Source organism: Scyliorhinus canicula, chromosome 3, assembly GCF_902713615.1.
Source record: "Scyliorhinus canicula chromosome 3, sScyCan1.1, whole genome shotgun sequence".
NCBI lineage: Eukaryota > Metazoa > Chordata > Chondrichthyes > Carcharhiniformes > Scyliorhinidae > Scyliorhinus > Scyliorhinus canicula.
In genome coordinates, this window is record NC_052148.1 from 251,881,215 (window position 1) to 251,902,647 (window position 21,433).

The 21,433-nt window shown below is 40.1% G+C and overlaps 1 protein-coding gene across 1 annotated transcript in view; it reads right to left on the bottom strand.

Moving 5' to 3' along the window:
- Positions 1 to 1,154: 1,154 nt before the first annotated feature.
- LOC119963431 (wolframin-like) overlaps positions 1,155 to 21,433 on the bottom strand; it is a 51,869-nt gene continuing 31,590 nt past the window's right edge. Inside the window, exons 3-7 of the mRNA XM_038792547.1 lie at positions 13,511 to 13,655; positions 9,624 to 9,794; positions 9,423 to 9,503; positions 7,551 to 7,693; positions 1,155 to 6,894 (exon numbers count right to left, since the gene is read on the bottom strand). Of these exons, the coding sequence (XP_038648475.1) occupies positions 5,089 to 6,894; positions 7,551 to 7,693; positions 9,423 to 9,503; positions 9,624 to 9,794; positions 13,511 to 13,655 (2,346 nt within the window). The 3' untranslated portion in view covers positions 1,155 to 5,088. The remainder of the gene's footprint in view (positions 6,895 to 7,550; positions 7,694 to 9,422; positions 9,504 to 9,623; positions 9,795 to 13,510; positions 13,656 to 21,433) is intronic.

Below are 21,433 nucleotides of genomic sequence, written 5' to 3' on the forward strand. Positions count from 1 at the left end.
GGTAGACTGGGGGATGTGCCAGGCCATGAGGTTACAGACTGGTTGTACAGAATTCTGATACTGCTGATAGCCTACAGTACCTCATCAATACCCAATTTTGAGTTACTATATGTTTGAAATCCATCCCATGGAGCACAGTGTTACCATACAATGGACGGTATACTCAATGTGAAGACAGAACTTTATCTCCACAAGGACTGCATAGTGCTCACTCCTACCACTACTGTTATGAACAGATGCATCCGCAAGGGTGGATTGGAGAGGACCAGGTCAAGTAAATTTGTCTCTCTTGGTTCCTTTTGCACCTGCTGCATCCCTAGTCTGTCCTTCAGGACTCTCAGCCATGTCAGTGATGAACATTGAATTTGTCCACCCAGAGTATACCATGTGCCCTTGCCATCCTCAGTGCTTCCTCCAAAGTGTTCAAATGGATGACTGAAAAGTATTTAAATATCTCAGCTAAGTCCTTTGTCTTCACATACGTCTCCTTTTTGATCCTGAGTCAGCCCCACTCATCATTTTTCATACTTATGACCATGAAAGACACTCATCCCTTTTATGTTAGCTGCCAGTTTCTTCTCATACTCTTTGCTTTTCATTTATTATTCCATTTTCCCTCTGAACTTTCTACATTCAGCCTGGCTTTTAACTGACATTTGTCATGTGCAATCTTTTTTTCCTGCTTCATCTTTTTTGTTATCTAGAAAGCTTTGAATTAGTTTTTCCTATCTTTCATCCTCACAGGAATGTAACTCGATGGTTTATGAACCATCTCCTCTTCAAAGACAACTCATTGTTCTGTTATACTTCTATTTGCCAATCTTTGATTCCAATTTATCTGGATCACTGATCACTCACTCCAGGCTGGATTGCCTTATCTTTCACACCTACAAATAGCTGCTGTCGCCTACTCTTTAATTATGATTCCCCAGCAGTTGTGTGTAATTTGCTGGTTACATGGAAATGAGGGCCAAAATGACAGGCACCTTGGACTCAACATTTAGGCAGCAATTGAACCCTGCATCTTCTCCATTGTGCTCAAAATAAGCATGCTTGAATTTCTAGGGCTGCGTATGCAATTCAATAAACAATTCAATAAACCGAATTGCTTCCACTAAACCCTTAGATATATCTGATAAGACAAGTAAATCATTGGCACAAATAATGCAGCAGCCTTTTTATTTAAAGCAAAGATTTCATAACTGATTGAATGCAGTCAAATGCTTGTACGGTGTGGTGCCAATACAATGTTTAATACAGAAGCTAAATATTAGCTTTTTCAAAAAAATTACATTTGTGGGTGATACAGTCACCATGGAGTGTCACAATCAGGCACTTAATACAACCAGATTAAATGTTAAATGACAATTAGTGCTCAAATAAGTAGTAATATGAACCGAAAGTAAAGCACTTGAATATTTAGGTGAGTCTTTGCAAAATGTACACTTTATTCAAATGTTTTCACTCACAGTGCTACGTTGCTCACTGCCCTTGTTGCACCTACACACAAGATTGTACAGCCACAGTGAAGGTTAATCAGGCACTTAATAAAAGTAGAAACTAATTACTGCTAGTCAATTAAGAATAAAGCAATCAATGAATAATTGAGACTCAAGTAGCGTCATTTTTCTTTTACAAAATATACTTGTAATAATCCTTAATTTCCAGTAAAAGATCTTTGGCTGACCAGATGATGCACAACATATTTTGAAAAACACAGAGCAGACTCTTGAATTATTTATAGCACTTCTGTGACCTTCTTGAGTTTTGGCAAGTTTGTCACAAACATATCCACTGTTTTTTTTCAACCGTGCAACTCTGAGTTTGGCAGCTTCCTGAAGTATCAGAATTCAAGCCATGGATAAATAGATACTGTATCATGTAGGGTACATTAAGTATCAGATATCGCAGATGACAACATCCACTCCTGCACCCCCCCCCAAAAAAAGTTTTACTTCCACAAATACACTACTTGCATTACAAAATTGCCTTTTGAAGGGAAAAAAAAGTGAGATTTGAAGAAAATGAATACCACATACGTTATATCCAGATTCTGCTTTGTCACTTTCACAAAATAAGCCCCTTTCCTAATATCTGCCTGCAAATAATTAGGACAGAACGCAAGGTGGTACAAATTATATGAATGCATGATTATGTGTTCATGACTAGAAATACTGGAACATGTACTGTTTTAATATCAATGAACCCTGTCACTTGAAGATTAACTTTAAGGCCAGAAAGAGATGGAAGCCTTTGGATACAGATTTATGTTAGAATCACTTAGCAGACCACCTTGATGGGAATAGTTAAACTTCTTGATGGGCAGATACACTTAGTTCCCAATCAAATGCCTTTCTCTTCCCTCACTCCCAACACATTTTCGATTTGTCTGAAAATTCTTTGAGATTTTGAGCCAAGTGCTGGTTAAGCAGACTTTTAAAAAAGTTATATTCTTGGAAACAATTATTCTAACAGTAGTATCAACTAAAGTGCTCCTTATACTCAGAAAATTTACTGTGAACACAGAATAAGATTGTATGGCTGAATGGCTTAGGTCTGTTCTTTAGTCACTTCTAACTATCTTTCATAAGACCATAAGACATAGGAGCAGAATTAGGCCACTCGGCCCATCGAGTCTGCTCTGCCATTCAATCATGGCTGACATTTTTCTCATTCCTATTTTCCTGCCTTTTCCCCATAACCCCTGATCCCCTTATTAATTAAGAACCTATCTATCTCTGTCTTAAATATACTGTGATTTGGCCTTTTCAACCTTCTGCAGCAGAGTTCCACAGATTCACCACCCACTAGCTGAAGAAATTCCTCATCTCGGTTTTAAAGAATCGTCCCTTTAGTCTGAGATTGTGCCCTCTGGTTCTAGTTTTTCCTACTAGTGGAAACATTCTCTCCACGTCCATTCTATCCAGGCCCTGCAAGTTTCAATAAGATCCCCCCATATCCTTCTAAACTCCAACTCTTACAGACCCAGAATCCTGAACCGTTCCTCATACGACAAGCTCTTCATTCCAGAGATCATTCTTGTGAACCTCTTCTGGACCCTTTCCAAGGTCAGCACACCCTTGCTTTCAAAAAGAAACTTTAATCTATAAAAAGCCCAATAAATCTCAAATTTTATATTTGTTATCCTTGTTATCCTATAAGAAATAAAATAACAATTCAGAACTCCCAGGCCCATTCCCCATCTCAAATGACCGGGTATGTAACATTTATAGATGGAGCAGAGATAGCATTCTTTTCTTGCAGCACACACTGTCACACTTTTTGGTCAGAGGCAAGTTAAGGCAACATTCCATTAACCTCTACTCTTATAAGATCAAACTGCTCTTGAGCATCGAGATTGATTAAAAAAATACCATCCTCCCCTCCCATAGCTAACAGTACCATAAAATGAAGCTGCCATTAAACTGACACTATATAAAGCTACGAATTGCCTTTCGAACCTTACTCAAATTTTCTGAGAGTCATTAGAAATTTAGGTGCCTTTCCAAAAATTAAACATTTTGCTATCAGGGAGAACAGTTTATTGACCTTCAAATTGGCCACCCTCACAACCTATGGTTAATTTACAAAGACATCACTTCCACTCTTATGGTGGCTGCTGAACAAAAAAGGAAACATTAAACTGACCACAATTCATTCACCATGGAGCTTCCATGTTGTATTTAAATCATTCATCCCTGCTGCCCATAAGGGGAAAAAAGTGCAGTGAAATTACCAAAGTATGAAAAAAGGTTGCATTTATATAGCGCCTTTCGTGATCACAGGATGTCCCAAGCCCTTTATAGCCAATTAAGTACTTTTTTTGAAGTGTAGTTACCATTGAAATTGCACTCTTGCAAATAATTCTGGGTGACTATACTTGTTCATATTTTTGGAGAGAACTCTAATGTAGCTATGGTATGAGATGACTATATTGTGTCCATATATTTATACCATCACAGAAGCAATGGGGTGGGGTGAAGAAAGGGTGGAGAAAACATCTTTAATATTTTAAAACAGACCCCAATTTTCATACCGCATTACTGATGCAAACATAGTTATCGTGGAATTGTCTTAAAAATATGACCTTAAATTATATAACCATTGAGACCGTCTCCAGTGATGCAACAATATCACTAAAGGTGACCATGCCACTTAAGGCCATTTATTAGAATTAAACAATTAAAATAACCCATATTTCTGCATGGAGTCCAGTGTAAATTCAGTAGCATGCACACATGTATAGCTTCATTTCTCAAGTAAGCTGCAATTGAAAGAGAAATGTTGCATTATCACTTTACTTCAGCCTCACAAACAGGAATCATAATTAAGGTAATGAAGCAAAGTACAGAGACTGAAACTTTTCCCGAAATTTACTTAGATGAAAGCACTTTGTCGATATTTAGTCTCATTTCTTGCTCTTTTCTTTTATGTCAAAGGCAACAGTTGAACAAATCCAAAATGCCACATTAATGATGGATGTTTTATCTATAAAACATCTCTTCAGAAAATACTCGGAAGAACAAATACATTTAAGCAGATTAATCCATGGCACTGTATCATCCCATGTCAATACATGCTTCACCATTTCTTGTTCGCTCTTTTTTATCATGTGTTCAATGCATACTGTATATTTAATACAGGGTTACCTAATTAATGGTTCACCCTTAAATGGTTTATAAAGTTCTTAGTATCTTACAAATGCTCGCCATATTTAGATAACCATCAATCTTCCCATTTACGTAGCAAAATAAGATAGAGCTAAAAAAAGATTGGGCTGATATTCACATGAAAGCCATTCAGGGTCAAATTAAGCATGGGTCTCAGATCCTACAATCCACAAACTCACTTTTGATTTTGTTTTCCCAATAAATCTGACCAGAATGATTTGGTCCAGATAACGCTTAGGTGGCACTTGGGAAATGCACATTTTTACTGCCCGAGGCGTGTTACCATATTTTGTCAATGGAAAGGACTCCAGAATTGTTAAGGAATATTCAGTAGCATACCTCTGGAGGAGTTAAAGGTAGGAGCTTATCCAGCAATAGATAGACACGAACAATTCATACTTCAGAGTAAAATTTGGTTTTAGATAGCACAGAACATTGGTGCTAGGAAGAAGTTGAACGCAAATTTGAAAGCTTGCTTCACTATACCTCTCCAGTCGTGTTCAATTTTGACATGTCTTGCTGATGCTGGTGTTAGTTTGGACATACAGTTGAGGCATCGAATGGCTTTCAGTTCAAAAACTGGCCATTTACTGCCTAACTTGCCCTCCAAAATGGTACTGAATTCCACCACACTTCCTTGTCCCAGGTTCAGCAGGACATTCTTGAACTCATTACTAGCTCTTAGAACAATATCTTTAGTTGCATCATCTTCAAGAGTCTCAGTCCCATTTGTACCATAAGGCATTCCCACAGATATTTCAAATTTATAGCGACAATACTTTTTGAGATGGCAGGTGTGCTTGCTGAGGAACTTAAGCCGACAGAGTTCTTCCTCCATCACAGTCACATTTTTGGGGTCACACTCAGGATATGTCTCACCGTACAAGCACCTCATCCAATCACTTAAGATGTAAGGAAGCATATTTATTGCAGACTCTGCGCTGTTGTCGATCTCTATGATACGGACATATTTGAATCTTCCAGTCCATGTTACTCTATGCCCCTCAAGATGACCACAAAGGATCTGAACCTCAGCCATGTTAGTCTCTTTCCAGGCACGAGGTCCACAAACAAAGCTGTACTGCTGCCAGGTCAGAGTGGAATTGTACACCTTCATTCCTTCTGATCTGTACACATAAACCCAACAGAACATCAAAATTGCAGTGAGCCAAACCAGGATGAGTTTGACAATGGAGCTCTTTGTCAGGGACTTAACTAGCCCGAACAAAGTGCCGGTCGCTTTTGTCCACATGTGCAGGATAACAGGAATTGAGCACAATGTGAGGGTGACAAGGATCTTGATCAACTCCATGGAAATTAACCATTTTATTAACTGGATCACAAACATTAGTGCAACACCTATAAGTAGAATTGGCAGGGCAAAGAGAAACAGGAAATAGCCCACTGATGCCCGAATAAGACCCAAGCCCGTGGATGTCCTCAGGAGTTCTACTGCCAGCTCGCACCACATAAAGCAGACAAGGTAAGGAATCAAGTAGCAATAAGTACCTTTAAAGTTCCTCAATTGTGCCATTCTGAAGAACAAGTAAAACAAGAAAAAGTACATGAAACAGGGGATGCCAATGTTCAAAATGAAGTTATTACCTATCGGAATAGATACATAGGGTTCCCCAAAAATTCTTAAATAGGACCAGCTTTCAGGAAGAGAGTGAAGGAACCCTATTATTGAGCATGCAGCCTCTACAATGAGAGCCCTTCGAGTGTATGGTTCGGCACTTGTACTCAGACTCATGTAAGATGTGATCAAGAAGAAAATTGCAATGACTGCCAGCTCTGAACAAGGAATCCAGTCTTTGTCTGCCATGGGAAAGGAAAGAATCACAAAAAATACAGAGAGCATGAAGTGGATGTGGGGTTCCAAATGACTCCAACTAAAGTTCACCTCGGCCTGTTCGACATCTAGATCTGGCTCAAAGCGCAATAGCAAGTCAGTCATTGTCCTGAAATTGTCCCATGCTTTGCTATCCTGAAAGACTTTCAAAGTACAGATTACCATGGAAATGAAAGAGAGGTAAAAGATGACTAGTGGGATGATGAAAGCAAAAAAGTCAATTGTCAAGTTGCTAATTATGAAAAAAAACACAAGTGCATTTACATGGTGGAGTGGAACAATTGTATGTAGCCAGTGCATTCCAGCTTTGGAGGCAAAATCTATGAGATGCTCCTTCATTTCCATTAAGGCATGAAGTGGATATTTCATGATCTGTTGAAGAAAATAGACAAAATATGTTTAGAATATGTAAAAAAAAAATTTTTGACATAGCTCAGGAAGAAAATAATCTACAACTACAATCAAGTTCAAAACGATCAAAATTAAAGTTAACAAGCAAAGACTTGCAACAAAGCAAGCTAGTGACACCATTGACGGATTAAAAATATACCATTATGCAGTATGATCAAGCCTACAAAATGCATTGGAACCCACTAATAAGCAGTAGAAACCAAGAACAAGGGATAATAGGTTGGAGGTGATGTCCGAAACTCACCATCACTGCAGCCAGCAAGAAATCTCCGAAAAGACTCTGCAACCTTGCCCAGTTAGCTCTTTGCGACAGGAAAACTAAAATCTTTGAAAAATTTACAATTGTTCACAGCCACTGAGATGAAGTAGAATAATTTATGTTCCCTAATCTTTACAAGAACAAGAATTGATAAAGCTGAATTAGGTACTAATCAGTGATTGTTTTTTTCTCTATAAACCGGATATTCTGATAGCGTAATAATTTAATGCATTTGTCTTCTGTAACAAAGCCGAGTGCCAGTAATATTAAAAAAGTGTCAAAGTAAGAATGACCTATCCTAATAAATTTTTGCTTCAACTTGTTGCTTATAATGAACCATTTGTATTCTTAACTATACCTTCTGCTGCAACGGCAAATCTTCAGGTGGTTTCCCTTCAAGGCCATCATCCTCTCCGTCCATTAACAAGTTAGACGGGATCATGCCCTTGGCGTACTTCTTTGTCATGTCAACAAAATCATCTAACTTCATGTCCTTGTTACCTGAAGTAGTGACAACAGTTTTTGGTTAACAGAAACATGGCTGTATCCTTATTAAAGGTTGAATATCCCATATTCAAAATTCGAAAAGCTCTGAAATCCGCACTTTTTTTTTTTGAGCGCATAAATCATGTTTCTAGTAACAATTAATGTGGGGCTGGATTCTCCGCTGTCGGGATTCTCCATTGAGCCGGTAATGCACTCACGCCCGGGGATTTCCCGGCGGTGTGGGGCTGCCCACAATTGGAAACCCCATTTGCCGGCTGGCGGGACGGAGAATCCCACTGCCGGCGGGGTGCGCCGCACCAGAAAACTGGTGCGGTGGGAAGGAGAATGCCCTTGGTATTCACCCGAGACCTACCAGCTATGTGACGTTTCACAACTCAGAGTCCTCAGTATCAGCTGTTCCTAGCAATGAGTCTAGTTCCTGTGGCCAATCCGGCATGAAGCCGTGTATCCCGTCAGACACAAAAGTGACTGGCAACTCCGAGCAGTGTCCGAGGGTCTTTGCAGCTTAGTATTCCGAAATTTAAAAAATTCCAGAATCCAAGATACTCTCAGCCTCAAGCGTTTTGAATAAGGGATACTCAACCTGCACTAAAATGCTGAGTTCAATGTGAGACTCTGAGCACTGTGGAAAAAAATGTGTCAGTATTTCAGATATTTTGTTTGCACAGAATGCCAAGTACAAAGTGAACATTACTCTGTTTAGCTCTGACAACATGCCTTGGCCTAAGCCTCAAGAATGAGGGTACCGCAGGGATCTGTGCTAGGACCCCAACTGTTCACATTATTAATGATTTGGATGAGGGAACTAAATGTACTAGTTCCAAATTTGCAGATGATACAAAGTTGAGTGGGAGGGTGAACTGTGAGGATGATGAAGAGATTGTTCAGCGGGATTTCGACAGGCTGACTGAGGGAACATAGAACATACAGTGCAGAAGGAGGCCATTCGGCCCATCGCGTCTGCACCGACCCACTTAAGCCCTCACTTCCATCCCAAGCCCTTGACCCAATAACCCCTCTTAAACGTTTTGGATACTAAAGGCAATTTAGCATGGCCAATCCACCTAACCTGCACATCTTTGGACTGAGAGAGGAAACCGGAGCACCCGGAGGAATCCCACGCAGACACGGGGAGAACGTGCAGACTCCACACAGACAGTGACCCAAGCCAGGAATCGAACCTAGGACCTGTAAAGCAACTGTTCTAACCACTGTGCTACTGTGTCCCCCATTAAACAGGATCACTGTAGTATTGGGGAGTTTATATAGGCAGGTTCATTTCCTTCTGCAGCTCGTAGCCTATTCCCTTGATGTCACTGTGCTTCAATCTTCCTTACTTCACTTTTCCTTGTAAACGTTTCTTCTTTGGTTTCAATTAATTCTCCTGCATCAGAAAACACTGCAAAGTGGAAACTGTTTGAAAACAACTAGCAATCTAGATAAAACAATCTATAGTACATAATAAATCTCTCATCACAAATGTCCATTTTCTTTTACAAGCTATTGTGTGAATTGTGGAAAATTCTCCTGCAGTGTTGATTTGATTTTCCCGACCCTGGTATTTCACAGCACTACAAGACAGTTTTTGTCAAAGCAACGCAAAAATAGGGTCAGAATGAATATGAAATAAGTTTTTTTTTAAATCGAATTAGACTATTTAACTTTAAACGTGTGCTTGTAAGAGTAACAAAACAGAAAGAGCTATCATAGCTTTGGTCCTTACTTTGAATGCTGACCAGTCGTTCAAGCACTCGCCTTTCTTTTTGCAGCATTTTTGGAACAGGGCCCCGTTCTGCTTTACTACCTACATGATAATAAAACGAATGAAAGTTAATCATGATCAGCGGAGGTTTGAAAATGTGTAAACCTCTTCTACATTCTTGGTCTTCAAAACAATCTCAATTCACTTTATCTTTTGCCTTACCTTCAGCATTGATGTGACTAACATTCTCCAGGATTTCAGAGACAGCAACTTGCTTCTTTCGGTTTGGATTCAGCCTCTGGTACATGATTAAGGTAGCCTTCCGCACAGCCCGCTCAAAATCACTCTCGTCCGCGAGCTGCTTCACCGCTTGTTCGTTCTCAGATGTGATGCCTTTGGAAAAAAAAGGCGTTAAGCAATGTTCCCTGAAAACTACATGAGCACACGTGGTCATGAAGTAACCCGGACGGTACCATGCAACCGCTTGCAAGTTTTCCCCCTTAAGATACTGCACGTGGTGATTGTGCAAAACTTATAAAGGTAATGCCCGTCCTTGTTTATTTCCTTTGTTCCCATTTCTTTCATTTTATTATTTTTGTCCATGGACCCATAATCGGACTGTGCCTCTAAGCACAAGACTCAAGGTTGAAACAGCCTGCTTGCCAGGATACCTCTGTATTTTGGAAAAGAGAAGCCAGACTCTTCAGCACTAAGTGGATCTTAGGAACCAGGTTTGGAGGGAGTCGGTTTGATTGGTTAACTGGTAACCAGTGGGCTGACCAGGGACAGTGTTCTGCCCGACAACAGTCAGTGATTGGTTCCTGCATGATGCTTTCTGAGAGAACTGGGCAGAAGTATTTAGACCGTGGAAGTGAAAGGAAGTGTCTCTCCCCTGCTTGCTGAAGTGAAGGAACTGCTTTATTGTTCTGAAAGCACTGAGTGCCTGGCACATCCTTTGCTGTCAACCCGAGATGATGCTGAGAGAAAGTAGCCAACCTTGCTAGAGAAAACCATCTCAAGCCTAGAAGGAAGTAGTACCAAACTGAAAGCCTGAACTTCAGAAAGACATTGACTGGAAGTAATCCCAGTGCAAAGATCTTTATCTGTTTAGTTTCATTTCCTTTCCTCTTCCAAAACCCTTTCCCCTGAGTTGTGTGATATATATTTATAGATAGAGAGTGGGTTAAGTTAAGAAGGATGGGGGGTGGGGAAAGGGGTAGTAGATAGTCAATTATATTTTCTGCCGTTTAATTATAATACTGTATATAATAAAATGTTACTTGTGTTTTAAAGTTATAAACCTGGTGACTGTAGTTTATTGGGCTCAACCAAAGATCTTGGGTACTTTAAATAAAAAATAATTTCACTTGTGTTGTGACTTCTGGTCAAGTGAGGCTGGAATTGACCACACATTAATTAGCCCAGGGTGTTGTGACAGTACTGCACATCCAAATGAATAGACCCCAATACAACTTTAAAAATTGAGCTATGTTGTCGGCAAGTGTTCAAACGTTTCAAACAATGGAAACCGGTTTATTTGTATGTTTAGTCTTTGGCAATTGATTTTAGAATTGATTAAAAGCAGGTTGTAAATCAACAATCAGCTCAGTTAAGTCACATTTACCATATATTTCCATTCTTCTTTTCGGGGATGCAAACAGCATCAGATAGGATGAAATGGAAAACACTGTTACAGCACATAGTATTACAAAATATCAAACAGGCGAAGTAGGAAGATGTGGATAGCCCACAATGATCCATTTCCTAAGCTGAACAGAGATTAATCAGATCGAGCCTCATTCCTGAAACATTCTGTTAAGTATCTCTTGGAATCAAAGTCCATCAACTCTGTATTCATAGAATATTAATGAACAAGTAATCGTAAAAACACTGACGTCTTCAATCATTTTCCAGCTTCATAAATAAAAGAATTGAATTAAAATTGAAACACTCATTCAAGGCCGGCAAGTATCTATTTTTCGGTCAGCCAGTCTTGGCATAAAATTTACTGAACCCAGCCAAATAATCAGGTTGTGAGGGGAAACTCAACCCCAATTTCATGTTCTTGTGTCTCAATATGCACATTAACTATGTCATCATTTTCCACACTTTTTTACTGGAGTGGGTACAGTTTCTTCCATTACTACATTTATCTGCCAGTGTGCTTCCTGAGCCCTATAGCAAGTGTTTCTGAGACTGTAGATTAGGAAAGCATAAGAGCAAATTTGTCATCATTCATTTGTTTTATTATTCAAATATATTTTGATTCTTTTAAAAATTCCCTACCACTCTTCCTGAGTAAGCTGCTCTTCCCAACACTTGCTCTAAATCTACTTATGAACTATACAAACGTGATTACATTTAAGAGCCATTTTTGACAGATGTGACGGGAAATTTATATTAATATAGGTCTTTCCTGCTCCCCAATTTAAATTTATGTGCTCTAGTCTTACACTAATGGCTTGTAATACTTAATATTTATATAGGTTATTGTAAGACCATTACTGTTAATTCCATTATTTCCCCTTTCTTTATTTTTACAGTTGAAAGTTACAACATAGTACATTGTGCTAGCTTTGGACAGCAGAACTGAGACTTTTCGGCACCCGAGACCGCGATGGGACTCTGTTCAATTGGTTGGCTGGTGGCCAAGGAATTGGCCAAAAGGCTGCATTCTGCCCAGTTACAGGCGGTGATTGGGTCCTGCCTGAGTGGGATGATTTTCAGAGAGGAAAGAAACTGCTCTCTCTTTCTCCCATGTTTTCTCCAGAAAAGCTGTATGGCTGCTGTATTTCTCACACTGCAGAGACCTGAATCTATAGTGAAAACCATTACAGGCTGAAAACAGAAATCTCGAACAGCCTACATTTAAGAAAGGTGTGCTTAAAAACAACCATTTCAAACAAAGAATCTTTTCACTTTCATTATTATTTTACCCGCTTCTCGGGTCTGTGGTTGTCTGTCTTTAACCGGTTTTATTTGCTGCAAATGTAACTATAGTTATTGTTATTAACAAACTTATTTGTATTTAAATTTACAAACCTGGTAACTGTAGTTATTGGGCAACTAAGGGCCAAAGACTTTGGGTGTTTTTCTAAGAAATATTTATTAATTTCACTTCTGTTGGACTCCGGGTCAAGTGGGGCTGGAATCGACCGCGTACTAGTCAAGGACGTCGTAACATTCATGAGATGCTTCCTTTTAGCAGGCCACGCACAAGTTGGCCCCTTTAAACTGCACGTGGGTGTGCAAAAGATTTATAGCGGCCACAAACTTCAATAAGTCACCTGCATGTTCCAAAGGAAAATTAGAGGGAAGAGAATCTCCAATACCGAGAATGACAGTCTGCAGCAGAGAAGCAGGCCATTCGGCCCACATGCTCCATGCCAGCATTTATACTCTACAAGAGATTCCTCCCACCACACTTCATCTATGCCTATCAGCACATCAGTTTACAGATTTCTCCCTTGGTTGCTTATCCAGCTTCCCCTTAAATACATCAATGCTATTCACTGCAACTTCTTATGGTAACACATTCCACGTTCTTAGCTTTCTCCCGAATTCCCAGGGGCGTTTATTGGTGACTCTCTTATAATTATGGCTCCAAATTCAAGATAGTCTTACAATTCGAAACATTTTCTCAATGTCTACCCTATCCACCTTTTCATAATCTTAATCAGCTCCATCAGGATACGCTGCACCCTTCTCTTTTCTTGAGAAAAAAGCAACAGCCTGTTCAGCCTTTGCTGACACACATATCCTCAACTTTGAGAATCATTTTTGCATCGTCTTCAGTGTCTCTTTTGAACACATGGACCAGACCACTTAAGTCTTGTTGCTGCTCTTTGAATATTTTTCCCAGGGCATGTCTATTGTTTTGTGGCATTGAAATGAAAACATGTTTTTAAAGAGCGGTCTGAGTAAGTAGTCAGTATTTTGCTGAATATAGATATGACAAACCAGTGTTCCTATAGTGCTGTTCATGTAATCATTCAACGAGCATTCATTTTTATTTACCTGCTTCCCTGCATTATCCAGATATTAAAAATGGTATGTTACCTTTACTCCTACATTCCATTCCAAGTCTTTCTAACTACAGACAAATTTACCTTTCCTTTCCGTAAGGCAACCTTTGAGCAGCTTTACTGCTTCTTTCTTTCCCTGTTTGGCAGCTTGGATCAACCAGTCTACAGCTGTACTGTTGTTCAGTTCTTCATCCTCATTGTCAGCGAGTTTCAGGTAATATTTGCCAACCTAACGGCAACAGAGAAAAAGCAAATTATTTTTCTTTAATTCAGAAGTTCAGAGCAATGCTCACCTAAGAGACATGGGGGTGGGCGGACGCAGATCTTTGAAGGTATCATTGTCATGTGTTAAATAGCAGGATCCTTAGTGGCTAGGCTGCAGCATTCTGTCTAAGTCTAGGCACTGCACTTTTGGAAGGATATCAAAGTTTTACAGAAGGTGCTGAAAAGATTTACCAGAATGGTACTGGGGATGAGGTACCTCTGTTACAAGGAGAGACAGAGGAACTGACATTGCTGTCCTCAGCTGAGAAAGTTAAGAGGAGATTTAATAAATGTCAAAATCAATATGGGTTTTGATAATTTCTCCTTAGTTAATCTGGTTACTGATGATATTTCTCGGTGGAAACAGTGTACAGAGATTCAAGACAATTGATAAAGAAACAAGTGAAATTAGATGTTTTTTTTAAATACAGTAAATTGAGATGATCTGTTATGTACTGTCTGGATCAGTGGTGGAAGCACATTCAATTCTAACTTTCAAGAAGGAAATTGGATAGACACTTGAAGGCGAAAAAATCTGAAAGGGAAAGGGCGGAGAAATGGGACTAATTGGACAACTCTTCCAAAGAGTGGTTGATTATGAGCTGAATCGACTTCTTCTGCTGTGTAATTCTATGAATTCTATTGTGTTTCTGCAGCAACTAGAATGGAGAGCACTGGCTTTCCTTCCCATTTACGGTTTGTGCATGTCAGGTAGTGGTAGCCCAGGTACTCTAGTCAAACTATAATACATCCTAGTTTCTATTAATTAACAGCTGACAGGGGAGTCAAAATACGTCAACCATTAGAAACTGATCAGCAGCAGGATGGGGTAGCCCAATTGTGAAAGAAAATCCAGTTTAAACTGCATTGCACATCAAAATCAACCCCGAGCTGATCTGCTGGAGACTGCTTCAGCCAAGATGATAGAGCGCACTTCATTTAAAGTGGATGTGACGTGTCCAAACAAGTCAAGTAAGCTGGAACAGCCTCATCTGCCGAAGCTAAAACATGCCACTTTTTTTAACAGAGGGTGTTAATGTAAGACAATGCAGTATAAGCACTGCATTAAACATGCTTTGTTTGTAAACATTATGCCATTAAATTGGATTCATGGCAACACTGTCAAGCAAAAGGGACATAGTCAATGCTGAAAATTACAAAATCTTGCCCGCATTTTGAAGTGAAAGGTTGATATTCCCCATATTATAATGTAGCAAGTCCATCAATACACTGATATCAACATGAAGTTCATCACTTCTCTTTAATACAAAATAGTTATTCTGGAATTCTGGCAAAACCAATGACATCTTTATTCCCAGCACTCCGATGAAAAGGAAGCCTGTTAGGGTGAAGAAAATTATTTGTTTCGACAATAAAAACTTAAGAAATAGGAGGAAAACATGTAGCTTATTGAGCCTGCTCCACCATTCAATTAGATCAAGGTTGATCGGTATGTTAACTCCATCGCCTTGGTTTCATAAACCTCCATATCCTTCCCCCAAAAATCCATCAATCTCAGTTCTGAATATTTTCGACTGACCCAGTCTTGACAGCTCCTTAGCAAAGAGTTCCCGATTTTCATTAGACTTTATGTAAGTGCTGAGGTAACTGTTTGTGACAACAGCCCTGAATAGCGTAGCTTCACTTTTAAGGTTATTATGGCCCTTTGTTCTAAACACCCCCACCAGAGAAAGACATTCCTCTCTATCTACCTAATCAATTCCTTTGATCAGCTTAATCATTTCAATTACTCTATAATCTTCCATAGTCAAGGGAATAAAAGGCCAATCAATGCAATTTAACCCAACACACAACTCTTTTAGCCCTTACAACATTCAGGGTGAATCTGTGCTGCACCCAGTCCAAGGTCAATAACACCCCTCCTGATGTTCAGTGCCCAGAACTGAAGATCGGGTCAACCAGAGCTCTATGCAGCTGTACCGTAGCTTTGTTTTCTAGCTCTCTGAGATAAAAGCCAATATTCCATCAATCTTTTTAGTACACTAGCTTTTAGTGATTCCTGTATCTGGGCCCCTAAATCTTTCTGCTCCTCTGCAGTTCCTATTTTCTCACCATTTAGAAAGTACTCTCTGATCAATCTATCTGAGATCCAAAATGGACGGCCTCATACTATACCAAACTCTAAATGTCAGTTGCCCACTCATTTAATCTAACACCATTTGAACCTTTCCGTTTCCATCTACATTGCTGTGCCACATAATTAAGTGTCGTCAGCCAACTTACATGTACGGCTCTCTAATCCTTCATCCGTACACAGGGACAAATCTTCACTAAACCAAACATCAACACAGCATGGCAATCTATAAATGTCCCAGTCAGCAAATGTGCGTGTAATGTGACACTGTACTGCAGCAGCGGATCTGCTTCCGACCAGGCAAGGCCCTCTTAAGGAGTTTTACAGCTGCCTGCTGTTTAATAGGAGGCAATAAGAGCAAAATGACGACAAAGTGGAATAGTCATTTGCAATTACAGCACTGCGAATGGGAGTTCAAAATACAGGTATCTACATTTAGCAGAACAAAATGTGGTCATTCTCCAATTCTCAAAGTATATAAAAACATACCCCAAAGTCACATCACAAAAATAAGCATCTTTGAAGAATTTGCCAGAAATACAACACAAGTTGGTAAATCATTTTTAATGATCAATTAAGGCAGTTTTCAATCGGGACAAAACTATCATTTTAATTTACTGTGCAACGAACACTTGTATCTTCCTGTTTGTCATGCCTATTTCCTTTTGCACCTATTTTAATCAGCAATACGGAACCTTCTAATTTATTCTCTCAACAGCAACACAGTTCCTGTCAATATTTTCTATTGCAGCCCATTTTCCATTCTTATTCGTCAAGTTTTGTGTTACTTTGTTAAATTTTATAATAGGCGGTTGATCTCACTACTATATCTCCAACAGCCTGCTAGTTTCTGTCTGCTCTCCTCCTTGTAACTGTCATCTTGTCACGCTGTCTCCCCACCCAGTGCCACATCATGCTCCACACATCTCCCCATCTTTTCCTACACTCCTGGGTCTCTTTGATCACCTTTTCTTTAAGCTTCTGCCTCTTCTGCTCTATTCAGTCCATCTTAGAATTGATTCTCGGCCCTAATCCTTTTTGCTGCATTGGATACCGGCCTACCTCAAGTGTCCTGACTTCAGTCCTGGGCAGTATTTCTTGTAACACTTTTAAGTTGCTCCGGTACACCTGCTTGCTTTTCGTCACCATTTATTTGAGGCCTACACAGACCTGGGAGAATAAGCCCAAAAGGTTGTGTGGGATGGAAGTAGAAGTGATGGGCAGGAAATCAAGGGACACACAGAAAAATCCAAGCTTAAAGGAGGAGTCAGGACATGGTACTGAGGGAAATCAGAATACTTTGAAGCAATGGGGAAACCACCTGAAAATTCATCCCATTCTACATGCCTCTCCTTTCCCACCAGAACACAATGAGAGACAACATGTACTGGATGAAACAAGAGTGCCAATCAGGATGGCATTATGGGAAGAACAGGGTGTGGGGTGGGACTTGGCAGCATTGGTGATATGGGAAATGGGGCAAGAGACTCAAATTGGCTTATGTCAGTGGTGGGGGTGGGCGAGAATCAATGAAATTAAGTGAGCGACCGATGAGGAAATGGGATGCAGGAGCATGGTTATAGGGAGGAGATGCAAGGGGGAAAGGGTTAGAATACCGGACCAGACCCCAACATTTGTTAGTATACCAAAAAAGAACACCAAACAATTTTTAAAATTTTGTAAAACTGAGGGGGAAGGATATTTTACCCCAGGAGTAATGATTCTGACCAATAGGTATGTTTTATGTTAAAACAAACTTTAACTTAAACACAGAATTAACCATCGAAGAAAAGAGCTTTACAATTATTAGTTAAACAGTTCCTACACACAAGGAAAAGCTTAACAACAATACCTGCTGCTAACTCCAATTGAGCAACCCAATACAGTTCAAATGTCACTTATATGAAGTTAACAGATTACTTGCTTGGTTGTGGTGAGACTTTAGGAGAGAGATACCCTTTTAGGAACAGAACCAGTGCACTTCAGCTCAACCGAGCAGCATTTCACCAAAACCGCAAAACATGAAATCTTTCTGTCTTGTCAGACTCAAATCCTATGGCAAATTGCAAACTACAAACAGACCTGGCTCCTCACATTAATCACAACATCTGTATTCCACTGAGATGTCACATGACCTGCTTACGAGGACTAAACACCACTCCCCTATGAATTATCTACATTCCTGGGAATCATAACCAGGTTCCATAAGCCCTGTATGTGTAAACAAGTAAATGGTTAGAACATAGAAAAATACAGGACAGAACAGGCCCTTCGGCCCACGATGTTGTGCCGAACTTTTGTCCTAGATTAATCATAGATTATCAAAGCATTTACAGTGAAGGAGGCCATTCGGCCCATCGAGGCTGCACCAGCTCTTGGAAAGAGCACCCTACCAAGGTCAACACCTCCACCTATCCCCATAACCCAGTAACCCCACCCAACACTAAGGGCAATTTTGGACACTAAGGGCAATTTATCATGGCCAATCCACCTAACCTGCACATCTTTGGACTGTGGGAGGAAACTGGAGCACCCGGAGGAAACCCACACACACACGGGAAGGATGTGCAGACTCTGCACAGACAGTGACCCAAGCTGGAATCGAACCTGGGGCCCTGGAACTGTGAAGCAACTGTGCTGCCCTTAAGAACAAATTAATCTACACTCCATTATCCTACCATAATCCATGTACCTATCCAATAGCCGCTTGAAGGTCCCTAATGTTTCCGATTCAACTACTTCCACAGGCAGTGCATTCCATACCCTCACTACTCTCTGGGTAAAGAACCTACCTCTGACCCCCCCTATATCTTCCACCATTCACCTTAAATTTATGTCCTCTTGTAATGGTTTGTTCCACCCAGGGAAAATGTCTCTGACTGTCCACTCTATCTATTCCCCTGATCATCTTATAAACCTCTATCAAGCTGCCCCTCATCCTTCTCCGTTCTAATGAGAAAAGGCCTACCACCCTCAACCTTTCCTCGCAAGACCTACTCTCCATTCCAGGCAACATCCTGGTAAATCTCCTTTGCACCTTTTCCAAAGCTTCCACATCCTTCCTAAAATGAGGTGACCAGAACTGCACACAGTACTCCAAATGTGGCCGTACCAAGGTTTTGTACAGCTGCACCATCACCTCATGGCTCTTAAATTCAATTCCTCTGCTAATGAACACGAGCACACCATAGGCCTTCTTCACAGCTCTATCCACTTGAGTGGCAACTTTCAAAGATTTATGGACATAGACCCCAAGATCTCTCTGCTCCTCCACATTGCCAAAAACCCTACCGTTAACCCTGTATTCCGCATTCATATTTGTCCTTCCAAAATGGACAACCTCATACTTGTCAGGGTTAAACTCCATCTGCCACTTCTCAGCCCAGCTCTGCATCCTACCTAGGTCTCTTTGCTGCCGACAACTGCCCTCCTCAACTATCCCCAACTCCACCAATCTTCGTATCATCTGCAAATTTACTGACCCACCCTTCAACTCCCTCATCCAAGTCATTAATGAAAATCACAAACAGTAGAGGACCCAGAACTGATCCCTGCGGTACGCCACTGATAACTGGGCTCCAATCAATCTGGGTTAGAATCAATCATGACTTCACCTTTTAAAACTTCTTAATTACAGCTTTAGCAGTCACACAGTCTGGATACTTAACCTAGGTGCTTTAATAATATTACTGTAACAAATATATACCTTAACCCAGGCTTGTAAAAACATTACTGGAATGGATATAAAAGCTAATATATAACAATTTCTACATTCATCACAAATGGAAACATGCTAATGCAAACGTCAGGAACAGACATAGGTCTGATTTTCTGACAGTGATATTTAAATAAGCACTTAGAACATTATCACAAATAAAAATGCAAATCCATGATATTAATGATTTGCATCTATTTCAAGTTACTAATAACAATTTAAAACAAAATGCTACTGGATTTATTTACCTGTATGGAAAATAACTTTTTCCCAAATCTCCAGACCTCCAAATATTCACTTAAAGTCACCTAGCCCTTCCTCTGCAATCTCCTCCAGTCCAACAACTCAGATCCCGGTGTTGAAGACATTTGAAGAATAAAGGAATTAAGGGTTATGGTGTTCGGGCCGGAAAGTGGAGCTGAGTCCACAAAAGATCAGCCATGATCGCATTGAATGGCGGAGCAGGCTCGAGGGGCCAGATGGCCTACTCCTGCTCCTAGTTCTTATGTTCCTCCAATTCTCACCTCTTGCGAAACCTCAATTTTCATTGCTCTACCATTGGCAGCAGTGCCTTTAGCTGCCCAAACCTCAAGCTCTCAAATCCCCTTCCTAAACCTCTTCACATCTCTTTCCTCTCTGAAGTCTACTCCTCAAAACGTAGCATTGCACATGTCCTTGTACTCTTCTTACATGGCTTGGTGTCAAATTTTGTTTGAAACTGCTCCTGTGAAACTCTATGGGCCATTTTAATGTTGTTTTTGAGAGCGGGAAAGTGGTGGGGGTGGGGGAGAAAAAGAGATTAAATATTAAAATTATTAGCTATTATAGAAGTACATTCGCAAGAGTTTACATGCTAGCAATAAAAAAACATTGCCAGAGATAGAAAGAGCAAAATACAGCACAAATATAAAATCTTAATAAAGTATCATATCCATGGGAAATTCTAAAACACTCATGTTGCCAACTACAGCAGCTCATTGGTGCACACCAGGTATAATTTCCTTTTAACAATTCTTATTGAGTCCACTTGCACCACTTTTTCAGGCAGTACATCCCAGGTCATAAGAACATAAGAACTAGGAGCAGGAGTAGGCCATCTGGCCCCTCGAGCCTGCTCCACCATTCAATGAGATCATAGCTGATCTTTTGTGGACTCAGCTCCACTTTCCGGCCTGAACACCATAACCCTTAATCCCTTTATTCTTCAAAAATCTATCTATCTTTATCTTAAAAACATTTAATGAAGGAGCCTCAACTGCTTCACTGGGCAAGGAATTCCATAGATTCACAACCCTTTGGGTGAAGAAGTTCCTCCTAAACTCAGTCCTAAATCTACTTCCCCTTATTTTGAGGCTATGCCCCCTAGTTCCTGCTTTCACCCGCCAGTGGAAACAACCTGCCCGCATCTATCCTAACTATTCCCTTCATAATTTTATGTGTTTCTATAAGATCCCCCTTGGTTATAAACGTCAACAAAGTATGTTTTTGCTCAGATCACCTCTGGTTCTTTTAACAATTACTTTAAATCGGTGTCCTCTGGTTACAAAGGTTTAGCATAACTCCTTTGCTTTAGTACTCTATGCCTCTATTTATTTAGCTAAGGCACCTTTATGCCTTTTTTACAGCATTCTCAACTTGCTCTTTGACAGTTAAAAGCCCTGCACCTACACCCTCCAGGTCTCTGTTAGGGCACCCACATTGTACTATTTAGTTTATATTGACTCTTTTCATTCTTTCTTCCAAAATTAATCACTTCACACTTCTCCATATTAACGTTCAGTAACCAGCTGTCCCAACCTCCTAGAGTATTCTCCCCACTGTTTGCCGTATTTCCATGTTTCATGCCACCTGCAAATTTTGAAATTATGCCGTACAACTTCAAATCCAGGTTATTCATATAAATCAGAAACAGCAGTGATTCCAATGCCAGCTC